Source organism: Salminus brasiliensis, chromosome 1 (genome assembly GCF_030463535.1).
Source record: "Salminus brasiliensis chromosome 1, fSalBra1.hap2, whole genome shotgun sequence".
Classification (NCBI taxonomy): Eukaryota; Metazoa; Chordata; class Actinopteri; order Characiformes; family Bryconidae; genus Salminus; species Salminus brasiliensis.
Genome location: NC_132878.1, coordinates 67512825 through 67534401, shown reverse-complemented (window position 1 = coordinate 67534401; position 21577 = coordinate 67512825). Strand labels below are relative to the sequence as shown.

Sequence of the window (21577 nt, the reverse complement as noted above, 5' to 3'; positions counted from 1 at the left end):
ATGGCTCTCATTGTTGGATCTGGTTTCACATACTAGCTTTTTGTCGTCGCTGTAAAAGTGATCTTTGCCGTATCGACTGAGCTGCTGCTCTGTGTAGTTTGTGTAGTTTGTGCAGTAAAGCGTGCAGCACTATCTACTGTAGTTTAGTGATTCATTTTTCAGTTTGTATTGCTTGGGTAGCTTGTGTGGTTCACTCTGGTTCAGTGCAGGGAGTGTATTTTTCAGTGTGGTGAGTGTATGTTAGTGTGATGTTGTGGAGCTCCTGCTGCTGCTGGCTGTGTTTTGAGTCTCAGCTAGTTCAGCCTGGTCTGAGGTAGAGTGCTCTGCTCTCGGTCCAGCAGAGAGAGCTGTGAGAGCTGCAGCAGCAGCAGCAGCAGCAGGGTTGGTGAACATGGCAGCACATCTCGTCCTCATCGCCGGAGTAACTGAGCTGTTTCTGTAGTCCTACACTTTATGGGAATCATGGAAGAGGTTGATGAAGACCATAACAACCCCGAGGGAGAAACCGATACAAGTGATAAAATATGGTGTTTAAAACGAGTTGGAAAAGACAGCGGCTGGTTACGGCTTAGCGAAAACAGTGAGGTAAGGGATTACCCGTAGGCAGTGCTGGCTAGCTAGCTAGCTTTTCTGTGTAGCCAAGCTAGCTAGCTAGCGCCGGCTAAAATAAACAAGCTAGTGCTAGTGAGCTAAATAACAACCAAACAGGCCGTACTGTTCAGTGTTCTCCAAACTGAACTAACCTCGCATTAGTGTACGGTCAAGGTAGCTAATACATTGGCTGAATCATAAGTGTGATGGTTAATTTGTGGCCTTTGTGTTAAAGGAAGTATTACTGACGTTAGCTACAGCTAATGCTAACAGAGAGCATATCTGTGAAGCTCACAGTCAGTGGCTGGCAAGTCCAGGTCCAGGGGGGGTAGATGGACCAAAATCCTGGGCTGGCTTTTTACTTTCTGGACCTGGTTTACATCATTTATTCTCATTTTGACACTGTTCAGCCTTTTCTTTTCACAGGGGACAGCTGAAATCTGTGCATATTTTTTTATTATAAGGTTAAAGGTTCACAATGTGAGCTTGCAGATTGCAAATGTTTGTTTTACATTCATTTTGAGGTCTTTAGTGTGTCTTCTGGGTCTGTTGTTATTGAGAAATGTGTAGAGTAAAAGTAATCCAGTACCAGTGCAGTCTAATGACTTTGCTGCAGAGCTTAAATCGTTTATTACCATAAATGCTATTACTAATCTAACAAACGTTTACCCAAAGTTCTTATGTATTTACCCTGTTTCTTTGTGTTATATTTCTTTCCCAGGTTACCATTGGCCGTGGCCTTAATGTGACTTATCAGATCCTGTCGGTGAGTTGTCCACTGATGATCTCCAGGAACCACTGTATGCTAAAGCAGAAGGAGGATGGACAGTGGACAGTCACTGACAATGAGGTACAATACTCCTTACATCCTTCTGGAATTTATAATTTCATCATATTAATAACAATAATAATGATGATGATGATGATGATGATAAATAATAATAATAATGACAATGATGATGATGATGATGATGAGGAGGAGGAGGAGGATAATTACAATATTTTTGAGGTCACAATCCATCAGGGAAAATATTAAGTAATAACTTCCCACTTCTACCACCCCACCTGTCACCAGGACAAAAAAAATATTCTGCCTGCTCAAAGACCGCCATGATACAGTATTTTACTCTGAAATGATTCACAATACGGAGGGATAGTCTATAATGTTGCAAATCATCTAAAATCTGCTTCAAATAATAATTCTGAATTGTACCAAAATAATATATGATTGAATCAAAATACACATATTTAGATTTGATGAAGCATTGGATTATATCCTATTGAATGGTGGTTGTGGGTAGCTGTCATTCTTACTACTTGTTATTCCGCCGTTGTTTCAGAGTATGAATGGAGTGTGGGTAAATGGAACACGCATTTCTGCTCGGAAACCTCACGTCCTGCAGCAGGGGGACGTGGTCAGGTTTGGTGTCCCTTTGGATAGCAATCCAGTTGAGTTTGAGTATGTCCTGATTTACCACAGTCTCAGCAAAATCAAAGACTTCTTGACTAAAACTGTTGCTGCTGAAGCCGGAGCGAACGCTTCGGTCCCTAAACCCAAAAAGTCAAAGCGCAAATTTGGTACAGACGAAGCAGAGCCAGGAACCACGTTGGATTCCAAGTGCAAGCTTTATCGCAGTTCTGCGACAGACAAGGCTGGTGCCCAACCTTGTCCAACAGCTTTACCTGCCTGCAGGTGGCCTGATGAGCCACCTGGAAGCTCAACGGACTGCAGCAACAGCAGCCAGCAGCTGGCAACGCTGCAGCGATACAATAACAACCTGAGAGCGCTGAGGGAGCGGATGGGGGCCACTCAGAAACGGGCTGCTGAGTTAGAAGGGCAGCAACACACGGGTCCCGAGCAGCAAAGAAAAATGCTGGAGCTGCAGGAACAGATGGAGGTTTTACAAGGCCAGCTGAACTCCCAGCAGGAAATGGCTCTACAGCGTGTGGAGATGCTGGAGAAATCCGTCTGTGAGGAGGAAAGGAGGCTGGAGGTGAGAGACTACTACAATGTATCATTTGTTAATTCCTATAACCTTTGTCCCTTGCAGTGCCTCAGGTTCAAGGGCTCTGTACATAGAACCCTTCAAGCTTCAAGTACGGCTCGGCTTAACCTGCCATCCCTTAAGATCCACGGAAGACAAGTGTCCAGGCTTTTTTCTGTCTGGCACCGAGGTGGTGGAGCAAACTTCCTCTGGGTGTCTGAACAGCAGACTCTCTCGCTGTCTTTAAATGCAGATTGAAGACCCACCTCTTCCAAGAGTGCTTGGGCGAAGTGTAGAGTATTAAGGTCTCCATATAGGCTTGTGTTTAGTCGTATCTAAGCTTAGAATCTTTGAATTTTAGATTATTCCAACTAGCGGAGGATATTCTTTTGAGGCAACAGTAAAGCACTTTTGTAAGTCTCTCTGGATAAGAGCGTCTGCTAAATGGCATGAATGTAAATGTAAAACTCACCTGCACAGTTTTCACAAAGGTTCTGACAATTGAATTCATCAGGATAGCTGTGAAAAAAATTCAGTTTATAAATGCACTATGAATGATTTGGATGGATCTTTACTCAAGAACACATTTAAGAGTAAGTTAACTGTTGCTACTATTTGCAAAAAAAAAACAAAAAAAGATTTTATTTATTTGCTTACTTCCAGATAATGACAATTTATTCCACATTTTTTGTTCTAGATAGAGAAAGCTCAACAGAAAGAAGATGGTCTGAAGAAACAACTAGAGGATGCTTTAAAAGAGGTAGGAGGTGAAACGGCTGTGTTTTTTCAAAACGCCAGCGACCGTGGGCTCTGTGTTGTGTGCAGCAGTCAGGTCAGCATTTGTACACTACAAATTGTATTTTTTTTAAATTGCAGCACCGGAAAGTTATTGAGGAGCTCCAACATGCAAGACAAGGATTTAAGGCGGTCCTTCAGGCCAAAGATAAGGAGTTGGAGGTTACAAAGGTAATCACTAGAAGAAAAGGGCATTGAATATCTAGAAACTAAGAACAAATTGGCAGTCAGTGAGACTGTATATTTAGCTACAGTTTATTTAAGTCATTAATCTAATTATCAGGACTACCAATTTTTCCTCAAAATTAAGACTGATTTGTATATTAGATTAGTACCAATGTGTAGAATGCACAATTTAAGTCGATATGATGGTGGTATGTCACTGTTGAAATCAAAACATCCAGATTAATACAATAACATAATACAATACAAGTACAGCAATTATTATGATCATGCCTTATAAGGACATTTTGTATTACTGTGAATTTCAGATTTAATGGCTCACAAAATGCTATGCTATGTTTTGGGCAGGAAGAGAAGGAGAAGGCGCGAGCTCAGAAAGAAGAAGTTGTTACACAGATGACAGAAGTGCTGGAAAATGAACTGCAGTGCATCATCTGCTCTGAACTTTTCATTGAGGTATGGTCTTCGTGTGGCATTGAACTTTTCTTGCGAGACTTGTTCAAGACTTGTGAGGAACTGAGTCGAGTTATGTCATAACTTAATTTTGGGAGAAGGACTGCGTCCCCGAATCCCCTCCCTTCTTCACTTTACCTCTGTGACTAACAACTTTGCACCCACCTCCGCTCCATCTCCTCTTGTTTAAGGCTCACTCAGACCTACAAGGGGGTTAACCTTCATGCTCCTACCACAAATCTGCCCTAAACTCCAGCTTAAAAGTTATTCTAAGTAGATTTGTTCTGAACATAATCCTTCACCCCAGACATAGTTTTACTGTGAGAGTAGATAATGTTGTCCCTCCCTTTCCATACAGCCAGATGTCCAGTTTGAAAACAAAAATCAATTTGTGAAAATATGAATTGTGCAGTTAATTTATACTGGTTATTTGTGTGTTTCAAATGTTTAAAAAAGTTATGAATTATTCAAATGACCATCGATTACACTGTTACTTATCAATAATGATCTCCATTGACCGCTTGATTTTGTTTTGCGGTTTGTGCTGAACTGAATGGTTGACACTACTTGTCTTTACACTACTTGTCATTTCTCAGGCTGTGACATTGAACTGCGCACACAGTTTCTGTCATCACTGTATCTCGGACTGGCGGAGACGAAAGGACGAGTGTCCAATCTGCAGGCAGGCAATCCTCTCCCAGACTCGGTCTCTAGTGCTGGACAATTGCATCGACCGCATGGTAGAGAACCTCAGTGCGGAGATGAGGGAGAGGAGAGTGGCACTAATTAGGGAGAGGAAAGGTGAGAGGTGCGTTTTCACACTGCATTCTGTAGCATTGCTGTGTAGTGTTCCTATTGCTTTGACAGACTGGTCCTGAATGCATGACTTGTACATTCACTAGACTATTTTGAGGGGGGATTTTTGTTCCAGCCACACATTAGAAGGATGTGCTGTCCTAGGAATGAGACTTCCCTATTTGTTTAGATCTGCTGCCAAACAGAGTTTTGTCTAATCTCTAATCTGACGTCCTCATTCTAGGTACTATGGAGAACTAGATTGTACTTGTACTTGCTGCACAGTACGTTCAAGATCTACCTACAGGTTTTCAGTAATCTTCAAGGGAACAGTATAGGCCAGCTTGTGTTTCTTGCTGTAGAAGCCAAGAAATACCATGCCCTGCTGCAGAATCTCTTTCCTGGCTTAGTTTCTTGACTGGTTGTGTGTGCGTGTATGTGTGTGTGTGCGCGTGTGCGCGTGTGTGCGTGGCAATGCATGTGCATTTGTATATGCGGACTGGCTGTGCCTTAAGTGAAGCTGTACTGAACCATGGTATGCGAATGTTCTTGTTTGCCCGCTTAGGTCAAAGCAAAGCCCCATCTGTGGCAGTGGTGGTGATCCAGGACAGCAGCAGCAGCGACACTGACTCATCAGTTTACTTATCCACAGAGGGCTACTTGGTCAACCCCAGGTTTCCATACTGCGTCGAGTCCAGTGACTCATCTTCGTGGAGTGATTAAAACCAGTAACAGTGTTGTAGTGAAACACTCTCACACTTAAGAATGTGAAATGTACAGGTTGTGTGGGTTTATTATTATTATTATTATTATTATTATTATTTTCTTTTCTATTTGATTGTAGATCACTGTATCATATGTTTCATTTTTCTTGTCTGATATAAATAAAGGCAGGTTTATTTGTTTTGCACTTAGCTGGTGTGCACATGTTTATTAGTGAAAGTATCTGCTGTTTCATCTTGCATAGATATCGTCACTGTCCTAACAATACTTTGATTTGTGTTTTACATTATTAAAGATTGTTCTGTTATTTACTGTTTTGTGACATTTTCTTTGTAAGTGAACCAATAGAAGGGATTCAGAAAGACATGGAATAAAATATTTTTAACTCACAGTAAAATTATAAACCCATGTGGTGTTTTTCCTTCTTCTGCAAAGCTACAATTTTCAACAAATGAAGTTTTGTTATGACCGTGACGATATGTAAATTTATTGTGTTCTGCCTGTCCTCACATACTTTTAACTGCTGTATTGCTTCTAATTATTTTTTTGCCAACAAGTGTACATTTAATACTGCATGTCTTACTTTAAACACAAGGGGGCAGCAGCCTAATGGGATTATTTATTTAGACCCAATACAATGATGTATCCTCATGGCCCAGCATGTATGATAACTACTTACAGTAGTTACTCCCACATTTTTCTTTGCCTTTAAATTAGCCTTGCTATGCATACATTTAACTTCCAAGAAGACACATTTGCTGGCCGCTTTATTAGAAGCTCCCTACATTGTATTTCCACTCACTGGCCACTTTATTAGAAATCCTTACCTTGTGCTTCCACTCACTGGCCACTTTATTAGAAATCCTTACCTTGTGCTTCCGCTCACTGGCCACTTTATTAGAAATCCTTACCTTGTGCTTCCACTCACTGGCCACTTTATTAGAACCCCCTACCTTGTGCTTCCACTCACTGGACACTTTATTAGAAACCTCTACCATGTGCTTCCATTCACTGGACACGTCATTAGAAACCCCTACCTTGTGCTTCCACTCACTGACCATTTTATTAGAAACTGCTACCTTATGCTTCCACTCACTGGACACTTTATTAGAAACCCCTACATTGTACCTCCACTCACTTGTGTTTTTTTTTATTATTATTTTTGCCTTCTTTGTGCTGGAACATGCTGAATGATTGGAGAGGCTGCAGATTTGGGCTGATTTGGCCTTTGGGTTGTTAAAGGTGTGATTCACCACATTGTGGCTTTGCACGTGGAGCGGATTGCACTGCCAGCATCCAGAAGCATCCGTGTTTTGGAGAGACCTATGTCATGCCAGTCCATTAGTGGCACGGTGCACAGGGAAGCGTGTGTGTGTCAGCTGTAGTTTCAGCAGGGAGACGGTGACGGGCGGCCCGGGGCTACTGCTGCTGCATTCAGGCCACACGGCCGCAATGTGTCATGAAAAGAACCATGTCAGCGACATTTTTCCCCACAGCTACCTCTAACTCCTTCACACTTCTGCTGCCTTATCGTGTTTAATCGATAATTAGGCTCCCGTCCACATGGATACATGTGACTTGTCCCCACTCTAAGGAGGGGGTTCTAATTATGTAATCAAACCATGAGAAAAGCTAGGCATTAGCAAAATCTAGGACTGTTATGTCATATCCTTTGCCACAGTCTGCAGTACTGCTAGGACAAGGGCTTGAGAGAGGCATATCTACTTGGGTGTATTCAGTGGTGGTTCTAGCTGGGAGAGTATTAATAGGGTGGCCAAAGCCATTTCAGGAAGTGAGAGGTCCATGCAGTCATTTCCATTGCTTCTTCTTAATAACAGGAACATCCGATAAACGTGTATGTGGGGAGTAATGTCAACATCCTATTTCTCCACCCTTATCTCCTCAATACCTCATTTCTCCACCCTCATCTCCTCAATACCTCATTTCTCCACCCTCATCTTCTCAACACCTCATTACTCCACCCTCATCTCCTCAACACCTCATTACTCCACCCTAATCTCAACACCTCATTACTCCAACCTCATCTCAATTTCCTCATTAATCCAAGCTCATCAACTCAAGCCTGATTACTCCACCCTCATTTTCTCAACACCCTTATTTTCCATCCCATCTCTCAAACTATTCCTTTAATGCCTGGAAATACTACAGAAGTCTTTGCAGCGTTGTCTCTGTGGCACTCGAGGCTGTTTGTGGTTTTGGAGGTTGCAGGAGTGAAGCGAGCTGACATGGGTGCCGCCGCTGAGGACACACACTGCTGGGTGAAGTGTGACAGTGGGCTCTGTTGCAGGAGCTGATTTGACCAAGCTTTTAGCAGCACATCAAAAACTGATCCCTGCATAATGTTATAAAAGATGTGTGAGTATCAAGAATTCCTTTAAAGATGCTAATAATCTTATATACTCAGTATAAAGGTTCTTCACCAATTCCAAAGTTCTTCAAACTCACAGAATTCTTTACGAACATGGTTCTGTAGGGAACCAAAAGCGGTCCTTAAATGGCATCACTCAAGGAACCCTTGTCGCACCTTTATTTTTCAGAGTGTAGCATAAGACTCCTTCTGTAATACTGAGCTTAAACACAGGCATCATTTCATTAAAAATGTATTTTCTAATTCTCCAAATTCACTGGACATCTCTGAAGGCTTAGATGGCCTTAAGGGTTCTCACTGTTATAATAACATATAACAGTATGACATGTCTGTTTTAACAATGGCCCTATTGGGCAGGGAGGATTAGGGAAGGGACTTTGTATCCTAGTGCATTTGTGTTGTTCTAGCAGACAATTGTTAGCAGAAGATTCATTCCCAGAGAAACGGACTCATCCTACACCCATGCTTGTAAGCAAGCTTTAAACAGTGAGCCCATAAACAGCCTCCAAGGCTTCATTTTAAAGTAGTTAAAAATACCCTTGCATAATCAAAATCTTTTTCACAAAGTGACTTCACACCCAGCAGTCACTCCAAAGCTTTATGGTTCACGTGTGGCTTTTTTTTTTCTTTTTTTTCTTTTTTTTTTTTACATGACTGACATTTCCACACCTTTGTACTTGAGCTTCTTTCTTTACCAAGTGTGAGACAAAAACCTCTCACAAGCGCAGCGTCCTGTAACAGCTTTTCCGTTCCCACAGATTTGCAAATATCCCCAATGTCTAATTTCTCACTGATGAGGCTCTGAGTCTGTTATCATGTCTTCTGCAGTGTGAATGTGTGTGTGTGTGTGTGTGTGTGTGTGTGAGAGAGAGAGAGAGAGAGAGAGAGAGAGAGAGACTTACTTTCCTAACGGGCAGATTTGCACTCCGTTCCACATTTACTTCTAAGAGAAATACAGCTGGTAGTGTGTTACTGAAGAAGACCCACTTCAGACCCCCTCATTCCCTAAAATTAGCATCTCTTTCAAGTGGAATTAAGCACTGTGTACACTGAGAGGCACTCAGCCAGCTCTGGATGGCTGTTTACAAGCGGATGTGATTCAGAAATGAATTACAGTGTCTCTACAGGGCTGGATTAACCTCTCCATTCATTTGAGCTATTGCATTTGTTAACACAGGGGGTGGGGTGGGCATCTTTTCTTAATAAATACATAAAATGTCAATAACAGTTTTGCTTTTTTATGACTTTTATCAATAATTTATAAGTAGGTTAGACCAGAGCAGGATGGGTACCCCTTGGGAGTCTTGCTTCCTCCCAAGTTTTCGTCCTCCTGCTCTGAGGGGGTTGGTTTATCCTTGCCACTGTCGCCTTTGGCTTGCTCACTGGGGTCTTTATGTTTTTCATTTTTGATGTTTTTTTTCTTTTGTCCCATTACTGGATTCCCGTAAAGCTGCTTTGTGGCAATTTCAGTGTAAAACATACAAATACATTTGATTTGATTGATTTAAGATATAGTGTCATTCATCAATTCTGATAGGAAGCCAGCACCTTTTCAGAACACTAACAGAAAAGGGTGTAAATGGGATGTAACCAAACAAGCAGCCTACCTTATTAACCGAGAACTAGAGCTATAATGGTATACAGCGTTTGTGTCAGTGGGGCTGATGACTTATAAAACACAATAATCTCTGACAATTATCTGACATCCTAATAGATTACTGCTGCCTGGGTCAACGTTCTAACTATATGTCCATTACTGTTACTGAATATTGCTCTGTAAGGGTGATATGTTAGAGGTAGTTTGGTGGCATGAAAAAGGAGGTATCTCAAGGTCTCTGGCTGTTATATGAGAAGCGAAAGCATTTTTCATATTCAAGGATACAGATTCAGTGGACGGGTTACTGATGAATACGGTTGGCCTTGAGCTTGTAATACCTCCTGTTTCTCCTAGAGGAGGATGGGTCTTGGTTCTCTCATGTGTTTTCTCCCTCATGTTCTTAGACACTTTCCTCAGCAACACTGACTGAAAGAGGATGCAAAGCCTTTTCTTTGTCGTGGAAAGCATACTGCACAAAACACATGTGTAATAAGAAGTTCCATTTACTCAAGTAAGTATAGTGTAGTGTCCAAAGTCCATTCTACTTTCTCCACAGTTTACATTTCTTCATTACATTTAGCCCCTAGTTCACTTTCCTGGGTTTAGTTTCATTCAGTTATGTAGGCTGTGTGCGGCTGATCTATTTAACCGTAGTTCACAGCTCTCACTCTGGAGCTTCAGTGTGTTCTTTAACACCGAAAGGAGCCAGAAAGAACAGAAGAGAGTCTAACACACCTCAGTTTCTGTGCTGGAAGAAGCTGGATGGACTCTGCAGAGGTGCCACTGCAGAGGTAGACGTTACTGTTGTACTGTTGTTAAAAGGATGTTTCAATATTTTTTTTTATATCGACTATTTATTTAGCTACCATTCCAAATAATGGATTATATTGTTGTTGTTGTTGGATTATAATGTTATTTTTATTTGGTTTGGGTAATGAGCATGTAGTAAACGGCGTTACGTATGTTGGTGGGCGTGTCCTTTACGTCAAACACCTGCACGTCATGCATGTGATAAAAAAAACAGTCAGAACAGTTCAGGACTGCTTCTCCACTGCTTAATCTCTAAACTCTACACTGGTCGTTTCGTCTGTGGAAACGTTGGTGCATGTACCATTTCTTTTGTAGCAATAAACCACTCTAAGGCTTTGCAAGTCGTCGGCTGAGATGTGTGCAAAACACCTAATGGTTTGGAAGTTATTCAGTACTGCGGCTACTCTCTTTTAAGTTGCTTTTAAATATTAAATATTAACATTATTTTTTACTGTAGTCATTATTTTCAGATCAGTGGCAATAGTTAGTCAGTGAACCACACACCACATACAGCCACACCGCACATGTTCTCATATGTCCCGCCTACTCTAAGACTACTAGCCAATCGCAGCGCATCCTCGTTACCATAACGACTGGTGTTGGAGACTCGTGTTGGCAGTTAGCCGTGAAGAACGGAAGGTAACGAGGAGGGCTTTCTCTAGGCTGGCGTTTTCACCAGTATTCACTAAATCTGAACTGTAGCTGACTATCTAAACTTCTTTGTCTAATTACTTCTCAGTGGTTATACAGTCAGACGTACAGACCCAGTTGTCTTATAGCTATCTAGCTAGCTAACTTCCTTGGGCAAAGTGAGTGCAGGTCAGCTGCCTCCTAGTCTGCGGTCTAACATTACTAGCTACAAATCCTCCATGGAAACACCGACCAAAATGATATTTGACCACTCGCTGGTCTAAATGCGATGTACCAGTTCTGTTTTGGACCTACTGCATTAAGTTGTAAAAGTGTTCAGGTTTGTTTCTTCTAAAATAGGGGTCTCTGTTGTGCCCTTAGACTTGATCCCACCGCAGGAGAAATGTAGCAAGCTATAGTATTATAGTAGTTTTTAGCTTTACTACATATTTACTGTGTGTATAGGTAAAGTAACTATACTTTGACTATACATACACACACACACACACACACACACACACACATATATATATATATATATATATATATATATATATATATATATAGCTATACATATATATATGTGTGAGTAGTATGTAGTAAAGAGATATATTTGTCCCTTGGGTAAGCCAATGTTATTTCCATGTGTGTATATATATATATATATATATATATATATATATATATATATATATATATATATATGGATACACATGGAAATAACATTGGCTTACCCAAGGGACAAATATATCTCTTGAGAACACCTTTCCTTTGACTCAGGAGTCAAAAAGGAACAAAAAGGAGTTTTGACAAAGCATAGTGTAATGTATTAATAAAGACATTTTCTGGTTTTATTGTTCAAAACTCTCATCTTTAAGAGAAAAGAGAAAATTTCCATAAGCATTTTAGCACAAGATGTTTTGGAGATAAATGAGAAAGGCACAATTGATAGAATACTGAAAGATCTCTAAGATGAAGAAGATATTTGTGTAAAGAAATGAAGGCTTTATACTTATCTACATGTCCTTCAGAGAAGACTGGTGTGTGATGAGTCTGAAAGTCTTTGAGACAATATTCAGATCAAAAGTGCTGTTTCTCATGAGCTTTCCCAGATTGGAGATAATTGGTTTCAAGTGGGACATAACCATGTTTAGGAGAAGTAATATTTCAGCATAATTCAGTGGGCGAGAGGAACACACTCAGAGTGGGCTTTGGTGTCAAAATGTAGGTCATTGTACTGAAACTTACAGACTCCGATTTCTTTACAGTGGTGGTGATAGGAACCAGGGTTTACCATGACTACAACACAAATATTGTTTTTAAATTTTATTTACCATCCAAAACCACCAGTGTCTTCTGGGTTTTATACGTAATGGTAATGTTGATGGTAAAACAGTGGCAAATAAAACTCCCTTAGGGAACTTTTAGAGGCTTTAAACTTTCCCACCTCTGTGAATAAGCAGAGCTCAGACCCCCCAGAAGGCCAGATAAGCCAGTAGACAGGGCCAGTACCCCATTTAAAGTTCGAATAGAATCTCCAGAGTAAGTTTGTCTCTTTACTTTCTGCTTTTTCCTGAACAGAGGATTCATCTGAAGACCTGACTACAGCTTCTGTTATTTCAACAGCACAGACATGCCAGTCCTGAATATGTCCAAGAGCACAGCTCCAGCTGGCATTTACCCACCGGTAACAAAGCTTAACCCTGCTGCAGACCCTCGAAAAATGCGTAGAATTATAGCTGAAGACCCAGAATGGTCTCTAGCTATTGTGCCTTCGCTAAGAAACCTGTGTCTACAGCACATAGTACAACATTTTGAAGGTAATCATCTTTTTACTACTGGTAATAAAAGGTCTAGTCATTCAGCACTAAAAGTCCTTTACGTTAACCTTTACATTATGTGGAAGTTCTTTAAATCTTTAAATCTAATTTCCCATCTAATGTCTGTTCTACTGTAACAGCTTTTGTTGATTTATGCTCTGCAATGTTCCAGAGAAGCCTGTTCTCAACAATCTCCTGCCCAGTCAAAAGGCGTTTGTCCTGGAGAAACTTCCTTCTTCTCTGCCTTTGAGTCTAACAGCTAATCTAATCAGTGATGAGGGTTACTGGAGGCGCTGCTGTGAGGACCGCTGGGGCATGAGGGACGTTTCTGAGTACGACCACAGCTGGAAACGCATGTTCTTTGAGCGTCATCTGGAGAACATCATTGAACTTTTCATTCCAGATCAAACTGAGCCCAAGTCAGTGCTGGACGTTGTGGCGCTCTGTCAAAATTATGTTAGGAGGTTGAAGATAACTCAGCTCCTGCCACCTATCAAAAATCCACCAAAGTTTGATGAAGATGACACCTCCGACTCTGCCAGTGATTTGGGCAATGATGGGCCGTCAATGGACCACTTTGACTTCAGAATCCTGCTGAACAAACTCACCAACATGGAGGAACTGCAGCTGGTTTATGGAGTGAGAGGGTGTGGCATGAACTTTGAGTGGAACCTGTTCGAGTTCACCTTCAGTGACTGTGAATTCTTGGCCAAGGCCCTAAAATCATGCACGACTCTGAAGGTGTTTTTTTTATGTCATTGTTTTGGCCGATTTTACAGATGTTATTTTACAGTGGGGAAAAAAAGTATTTACTTAGTCACCAGAGGCCTGTAATTGACATCATAGGTAGACCTCAACTATGAGAGACAAAATGAGAAAAAAATTCAGAAAATCACATTGTCTGATTTTTAAAGAATTTATTTGCAAATAATGGTGGAAAATAAGTATTTGGTCACCTACAAACAAGCAAGATTTCTGGCTCTCTCAGACCTGTAACTTCTTCTTTAAGAGGCTTCTCTGCCCTCCACTCATTACCTGTATTAATGACACCTGTTTGAACTCGTTAACAGTATAAAAGACACCTGCCCACAACCTCAAACAGTCACACTCCAAACTCCACTATGGTGAAGACCAAAGAGCTATCAAAGTACACCAGAAACAAAATTGTAGACCTGCACCAGGCTGGGAAGACTGAATCTGCAATAGGCAAGCAGCAAAAAATCTACTGTGGGAGCAATAATCAGAAAATGGGAGACCTACAAGACCACTGCTAATCTCCCTCGATCAGGGGCTCCACGCAAGATCTCAGCCCGTGGGGTCAAAATGATCACAAGAACAGTGAGCAAAAATCCCAGAACCCCACGGGGGGACCTAGTGAATGACCTGCAGAAAGCTGGGACCAACGTTACAAAGGCTACCGTCAGTAACACACTACGCCGCCAGGGACTCAGATCTTGCAGTGCCAGACGTGTTCCCCTGCTTAAGCCAGTACATATCCGGCGCGTCTGAAGTTTGCTAGAGAGCATTTGGATGTTCCGGAAGAGTATTGGGAGAATGTCTTATGGTCAGATGAAACCGAAGTAGAACTGTTTGGTACAAACACAACTCGTTGCTGAGTTGCATCCAAAGAACACCATACCAACTGTGAAGCATGGGGGTGGCAACATCATGCTTTGGGGCTGTTTCTCTGCAAAGGGACTAGGACGACTGCTCCGTGTACATGAAAGAATGAATGGGGCCATGTATTGTGAGATTTTGAGTGCAAACCTACTTCCATCAGCAAGGGCATTGGAGATGAAACGTGGCTGGGTCTTTCAGCATGACCCCTAGCACACTGCCAGGGCAACAAAGGAGTGGCTTCGTAAGAAGCATTTTAAGGTCCTGGAGTGGCCTAGCCAGTCACCAGATCTCAACCCCATAGAAAACCTTTGGAGGGAGTTGAAAGTCCGTGTTGCCAGTCGACAGCCCCAAAACATCACTGCTCTAGAGGAGATCTGCATGGAGGAATGGGCCAATATACCAGCAACGGTGTGTGCCAACCTTGTGAAGACTTACAGAAAATGTTTGACCTCTGTCATTGCCAACAAAGGATATATAACAAAGTATTGAGATGAACTTTTGTTATTGACCAAATACTTATTTTCCACCATTATTTGCAAATAAATTCTTTAAAAATCAGACAATGTGATTTTCTGATTTTTTTTCTTATTTTGTCATAGTAGAGGTCTGCCTATGATGTCAATTACAGGCCTCTCTCATCTTTTTAAATGGGAGAACTTGCACAATTGGTGACTGACTAAATACTTTTTTCCCCACTGTATATGAACGACCTACATTAAATCCTACATTTTCCCTTTAATGAAAAAAATAACTGTTTTCATTGTTTCATGTTTTTTGTTGTATTTACTTCAACAGATTCTCAAAATCAATCAGAGTAAAGTGGATGATGAGAAGTGTCGGATGCTGGTAAGCCACCTGCTGGATCATCCGTCTCTGCTGGAGCTCGATCTCTCACACAACATTATAGGTGACAGAGGAGCAAGAGCCATTGGCAAGCTCCTGAACCGCAGCCACCTAAAGCGGCTGGACATTTATGACAACCATATCCGGGGAACAGGAGCCCAGGCTTTAGCCCACGCCCTTTCTAAAAACACCTCCCTACTTTCTCTCAACCTTAGATTGAACCAGGTAGGGGATGAAGGTGGGCAGGCTTTGGCCCAGGCCCTGCTGAAGAACCACATTCTGCTGAACCTTCACCTGGGAGCCAATGAGCTGACAGAGCCCACAGCCACAGCACTGTCCCATGCCTTAGTGCATAACTCAACCCTGAGGAGGCTCAATCTGTCCTGCAATAGACTGGGAGAGGTGAGTTCAGCTTGTTTGTACTTACAGTGATAGTTACACAGTTTTCCTTCATACGCCAATTGTAATCGATCAGCCAAGGCAAGTTTGGTATTCAAAGTTTGCTTCTTTAGTTTTGTACTGGAGCTACGATTCTAATGAGATGTACACCCATATACATCCATCAAACAAATTCAAATTTTATTGCAATGGTTGCTGAAGTTTTAACATTTCACTATTAACTATTTCACTCATATACTGAGTCCATATACTGTCCATATATGGAAACTAAGCTGCAAAAACATACCATTATGGACACTGTTGCTGTCACCTAAAAACCTCATAGCTCCAAAAGAGAGGGAATGGACCTTCTTAACTTTCAGTGGAAGATTTTATTCCAAGTCATTTTGGAGCATTTCTATTAATCCATTTATCATGAAAGTCTGACACAAAGAACAACTGTCAGATTCAAATTATATCAAAACATAAAACATGGCAAATATGGAGATGCAAGGTTTTTGCCTGACAATGATGATATAGTCTGTGATGTCATGAAAACCCATGTGCATATCAAATCAAATCAAGTTTATTGTCACATCACATTGCATGGCCCCTCATGGTAGTAAAAACAACATAAATACAGAATATATACACATGACCTTACACAAATACTACACTATACACACACTACATATAGATTTTTGCACTGGTTAGAATGTATAATTTTAATATATAATCTTAAATGTTTACATTACTATTTAGGAGATTGAAGAACATTCTAGTGACTTTTTTGGAAAGTTAAGAGGTTTTTTTATCCTTCTGTAGAAGTGCCATTTTGGAGATACAAGATTTTTGCCTGACAGCAGCATTAAGCTTCAGTTACATTAGCCTTGTAACTCCAGTGAAAAACTAAAGAAGAAGGCTCATCTCTTTGATATTAGACAAGCCATTTTTGTCAGATGCTAGTCCATTACCATGTGTAAAACTCTAAGTTTCTAATGTGGAACAGAGACTCAGCTCTCTGCACTGGCTCGATTTACAAACACGAACATGAAAAGATTCACTCTCTTCACTCTGACCGTAATACATGCTCAATTATTAATGGAGCCGGGACAGAAGTGCACTAACAGGCTGAGCTGTGGAAGGGGATTACCACTCCCTGGGGGTCTCATCATCTCTATTGCTTCTTCACTGGGGTCTTTACTCCCCCATTTCCGCCCGGTTCTAATTCAACACAAATTGTATTAGAAATAATTGCCTCATTCAGGAGAAAGCTTTGGCTCCTTTGTCAAGAAACATTAGAATCGTGATTTGTCTAGCCTGCATGTAGCCAGAGTGCTGAATATGATCTGCTTGGTCATCACTGTGCTCTGACCTTGGAACAGTATTCTGTAGCCGTGGGTGAAAAACGCCTGTAGCTTACCTGCAAGCTAACAAAACGTTGACCGTTTATGTGAGCAGTGGCACTGCGGGTAGTCCCTTTTAACTCTCTATCACTTCATATTTCACTTTACACTTTACTTTGCATATATGACTTTACACTTGCTCTAAAAATAAACACACATTTATGAATTGTGATTTAAGACATAATTAAAGTGTGGTCTGGGAGATTACTGTTTGCATTCACTATTGTTGGATTACATAAATGCCTTGCTTTAGGGGGGAATATCGGAAAACTGAATATACAATACACCAATCAGCCATAACATTAGCACCACTGACGGGATGTCAACGTTAGTCAGTTTTTGAAGAAGATGTGTCAAAAGCAGGAAAAATGGGCAAGCATAAACATTTGAGACACTTTGACGTGAGCTGAGTTGTGATGGCTAGACGACTGGGTCAGAGCATCTCCAAAAACATCAGGCAGGTCTTGTGGGGTGTTCCTGCAGTGCAGTGGTCAGTACCTGATATATGTTATGCTATGGTACAGTTTGGAACAATACATGATAGATTGGACATCATGATATATTTGTTGAAGAACAGCATCCTAAATTTCAGTTAAAATTATTTTTATATTAACATTATGCTGCCAAAATATTTGGATAATCCTGTGAAGGATGCTTCATTATATTTGAATATTTTCTTTTTCTTTGGCAGTGAAGTTGTAAAGATGAGTTTTTTTCTTTTTTATAACAATGTAATAGATCATTTGAAATGAATATATCTTATTTATTTATTAATAAACATTTAGAAATAATTGATAGTAGGCAAATAGAAATATTCAGAGCTATTTTTCTATGCAATGTTTAGAAAAACAGTTCAAATTGATATTGTTGATATTGATATTGAAGTGGAAATAAATCTGCAAAATTTAAATAGGATGCTTTTCTGCACATATTAGTCACCATTTCAATTCATTGTCTGTATTTAACATATTGGGGGAAAAGTAAAAGAATTAGTTTGTACATGCCACAGACCACATGTCTAGTTTATATTATTTCAGTCTTCCCAGTATAAATAACTGCTTCACCAGAAAACATCATCAGTATTCTATTAATAATATTAGAACATTACTGTTCATTTTGCTGAAATGCTGTTAGTTATGCAAGCGTGTCTTTGTACAGTGTAGTGCAATCATGACTGGCAGTCTAGTCTAAGCGGACGTTTAACTGATGTATTGTATTGTCTGTGTTGTTTTGCTGGTGTGTAGGATGGAGGCAGGGCACTGGAGGAGGGAATGTCTCACAACAACAGCTTGCTGGAGTGTGATATGCGCCTCACTGGCGTCGGACTGGAAAGTGAGTACTGCATCAAGCGACACCTGCGCACCAACCAGGCCAAAGGCATGCGGGACACCCCGGCCTCCAGACGATCCATAGAGAATTGAATAACCTTAATTTATTTAACTATGCATACAGAAAAAGGGTGTGTTAATATTAGACAAATACATATGTGATTTTAGATATAGGCATAAACATGTAACGAACCAAAAGCTGCAGTACTAAAGAACACTACTATGCAGTTGATCAGCCAAGACATGTTTGGAGTTCTTCTTCTTATGCTTCTTTAGTTTTACACTGAAGCTACAAGGCTAATGTAGCGAACAAGCAAAATGTTATATGCAATGAAAAGTAAGTCAGGCCTATTAAAGATTACATTTGTCAAATAAGGCCTGCTTATGTGTTTTCTGACACTATGTGACACACTATTATCTGTAAGCATTGAAAAAATACATTGCAAACTGAAACAGATTGTCAATGCTGTTGTCCATTTTGGCCAGATTTCAGTTGGAGCCAAATTGGAGCCAGGGGTGAGCTTAAAACCTAGATGACCCCCAAAAAATATATACCTTAAGCTCAACAAGGTTTAAAGATAAAGGTGACCTCCAGAGGCACCAAACCAGTGAATCTTGTGGCCACAATTAATAATTTGTGCAGAAGGCGAACCTCACCTTAAAAATAAATGGGAAAAAACACATTTTTAATAGGACGTTCTTTTCAGTGTATCAGCATAATGTAGTGTGTAAGACTTTCATACCGAAGTAAAATATATATGGAAGTCAAACCCTTTCAGTGAGAACAGATGCTGCTTTATTGAGTTTTCTGTAATTTTGATACATGTGTTTGGCCTCAGACATATCATAGTCCACATTCTGTAAAGGCAACATCGTGTTTACAGATTCCACGAATGTAGATTAGCGCTGTGCACATTTCTAGGCAGAACTTTTTCCTGTCAGCTGTAGACAATGTAGTTGATTTACAGTTATTAGTAGTTGGAGTATTCTAGAAATGTGCTGTAGGCAGTGAAATGCTTTTGGAAGTTTTACACAAGAGTTTAATTCCAGCAAATCGGGATGAATTTCAGTGTGCTTGGCCTTGGTAATGTCTGTTTGAATATACCGCCTATTTAATGTCCTTCAGTTCAGTTGCTACTAGTTTAAAGCTATCTAATGTTGACCGTAAATACACAACTAATTATGCATCGCTATATACTATGCATCACAATCCAAAGGTGTACTACCAGAGTACCAAACGCATGTCATTAAACCATGAAGAGAACATTGTGACACTTTATTTGAAGGCTTCCTACATGGGCACTCCGTGGCTTGCAGGTGTTTGGAGGTAGATGCCACTGCATTAACAAAAAGACCCTTAGCACAAAAATGGACATTTGTTAAACTTCTGATATGCTGATGCTTATTGTCAATGGATAGATCTGATACCTAGTTAAGAATGACCTTAATCAGTTGCATTATTGATTTCTAAGCTAAGCAGCAAACTAAGCAATATGATAAAAATATGTTCAAGAACATGATGTCTACGTCATTATCTTTCATATATTTATACTCTGTACTCCTGTATTGACCTCCCTTATAAGTTAGTGTGATGCTGTCACAAATGTCCATCCCTTTGCTATAAGTGCCCTTAGATCTTAATACAGTGCCATTTATTTTGTATATTATGTCATGTTGCAAATACTGGCATAAGCTGTAAAAGTACTGCTTTAAATTGCTTGTTCAATGCATTATGAAGTCCCTGATGTAGGATGCCCTTAAACAAGTAAGTGTTACCAAGAACACTATACCCATTTTGTATTAGAAATATTACTTGTTAATTCTCTGTGCACACATTTTAGTCACAATTGTCACAATTAGATACATGAATAAGAAGTCCTAAACCAAGCTGAAATTGTTATTCCACTCAATCCCACAAGATTTGTTTTTCTACTAGGACTGTTTTTACAGATCAAACATACTTTTTCTGGAATTAAATGAAATTAAATTTTTCACCAAGAAAATACACCTTCAAACTTGTCATTATTTCCCATCACATTCTGTGCTTTCCCCCCTGTGTTTTTAACAAGTCTTGAACACAATTACCACTAAACCTTAATTTATTTTTGCCAAAAGTAAAAAAAACAGTATGCAGATTGTGACACAATTTTGTCTCTGATTGATTTGAGATCAGTCAAACTTGCATTAAGTGTTTAGGAGTTACGGATATTTTATACACAGTCCTTCCATTTTCACATTAACTCAAAAGTAATTGAACAAACTAACATAATTAGAACTACAAGGATTCTTTTTAATATCTAGATGCATGTATTTTGCTTTTTCTGTAGAGATGCTTTGTCAGGCCTTTACTGCAGTCGTCTCCAGTTTCTGCTTGTTTGCGAGTCTTTCTGCATTCAGTTTTGTCTTCAGTAAGTGAAACGCATGCTATATTTTGTTCCCTTGCTTTAAGAAGCTCTTGGGTTGCATTTGCACTGTTCATCAGCATTGTGAAGCACCATCTTATCTAAGCTCAGCAGTGCCTTCCTTCTTTTAAAGAATGTTTTAAATTGTTGATTTGGCCACTCGTAAAGCCTCTGCTATCTCCCGCATAGGTTTGTTTCCTTTTTTGAGCCTAATGATGGCTAATGATCCTTCACTTCTATTAACACCTCATTGACCTTTTTGAGAGTTTCCATGGACAACTATCAAATTCATTCCAGTTCAGTACCTGGATTCAACTGCAGACCTTTTATCTTCTTAATTTGTCATGAAATTATGAGTAAACCACACCTGACCTTGAAGCTGCTTGTCAGTGCATTGTCTAATTACTTTTAAATCTGTGAAAATGGAGGGACTGTGTAAAAATGGCTGTAATTCCTAAAGGGAAAATGCAATATTTTTGTATGCTATAAAATGCAATATTTTTATCTTTTAAAATTGTGTTACTGTCCAAATACTTTTGCGCCTGACTGTACAATTGTCCCCTCTACCCCTATGCAAGTTTGTTGTCTGCAGGTGAACATCACTGCTACAAAGCTAGGTTTTGTTTGTGAAATATTTTAATGCCATTTCTGTATTTATCACCCCTTGACCTGTCATAGACTCCCCATTAAAGTACAAAATGTTCATTAGTATTTACAGAGTGGTTCACAAAACAAACACAGAAACCTGAGTGTAGGTTTTTGCAGTAGAAATATTCTGATCACGGCGTCTTAACCACGTTCAGTATGGTAATTACGGTGCAATAAGTAA

At 40.1% G+C, this 21577-nt stretch overlaps 2 protein-coding genes across 3 annotated transcripts; both read left to right on the top strand.

Moving 5' to 3' along the window:
• Positions 1–5712, top strand: rnf8 (ring finger protein 8, E3 ubiquitin protein ligase). Of its 2 annotated transcripts, none has more exons than XM_072687413.1 (8): positions 1–585; positions 1313–1441; positions 1932–2585; positions 3274–3336; positions 3453–3542; positions 3903–4010; positions 4604–4808; positions 5368–5712. In XM_072687413.1, the coding sequence occupies exons 1-8, from the start codon at positions 454–456 to the stop codon at positions 5523–5525; spliced, it is 1539 nt and encodes a 512-aa protein (XP_072543514.1). In that variant the 5' UTR covers positions 1–453; the 3' UTR covers positions 5526–5712. The 2 variants fall into 2 exon arrangements, with proteins under 2 accessions (XP_072543514.1, XP_072543522.1); XM_072687421.1 differs by having other exon boundaries at positions 4604–4815; positions 5368–5521.
• A 4295-nt stretch (positions 5713–10007) lies between these two features.
• tcte1 (t-complex-associated-testis-expressed 1) lies at positions 10008–18828 on the top strand. The gene is made up of 5 exons (XM_072687402.1): positions 10008–10022; positions 12578–12771; positions 12944–13512; positions 15187–15636; positions 18263–18828. The coding sequence occupies exons 2-5, from the start codon at positions 12585–12587 to the stop codon at positions 18437–18439; spliced, it is 1383 nt and encodes a 460-aa protein (XP_072543503.1). The 5' UTR covers positions 10008–10022; positions 12578–12584; the 3' UTR covers positions 18440–18828.
• The last annotated feature ends 2749 nt before the right edge of the window (positions 18829–21577 follow it).

What these genes read in the sequence shown, in the direction of transcription:
- rnf8 (XM_072687413.1), top strand. Translation starts at nt 454, where the DNA reads ATGGGAATCATGGAAGAGGTTGATGAAGACCATAACAACCCCGAGGGA. An exon ending in TAGAGGATGCTTTAAAAGAG is followed by an intron (nt 3,337 to 3,452) that starts GTAGGAGGTGAA and finishes TTTAAATTGCAG; the next exon opens with CACCGGAAAGTTATTGAGGA. An exon ending in AGGAGTTGGAGGTTACAAAG is followed by an intron (nt 3,543 to 3,902) that starts GTAATCACTAGA and finishes TGTTTTGGGCAG; the next exon opens with GAAGAGAAGGAGAAGGCGCG.
- tcte1 (XM_072687402.1), top strand. Translation starts at nt 12,585, where the DNA reads ATGCCAGTCCTGAATATGTCCAAGAGCACAGCTCCAGCTGGCATTTAC. An exon ending in CATAGTACAACATTTTGAAG is followed by an intron (nt 12,772 to 12,943) that starts GTAATCATCTTT and finishes GCAATGTTCCAG; the next exon opens with AGAAGCCTGTTCTCAACAAT. An exon ending in AATCATGCACGACTCTGAAG is followed by an intron (nt 13,513 to 15,186) that starts GTGTTTTTTTTA and finishes TTACTTCAACAG; the next exon opens with ATTCTCAAAATCAATCAGAG.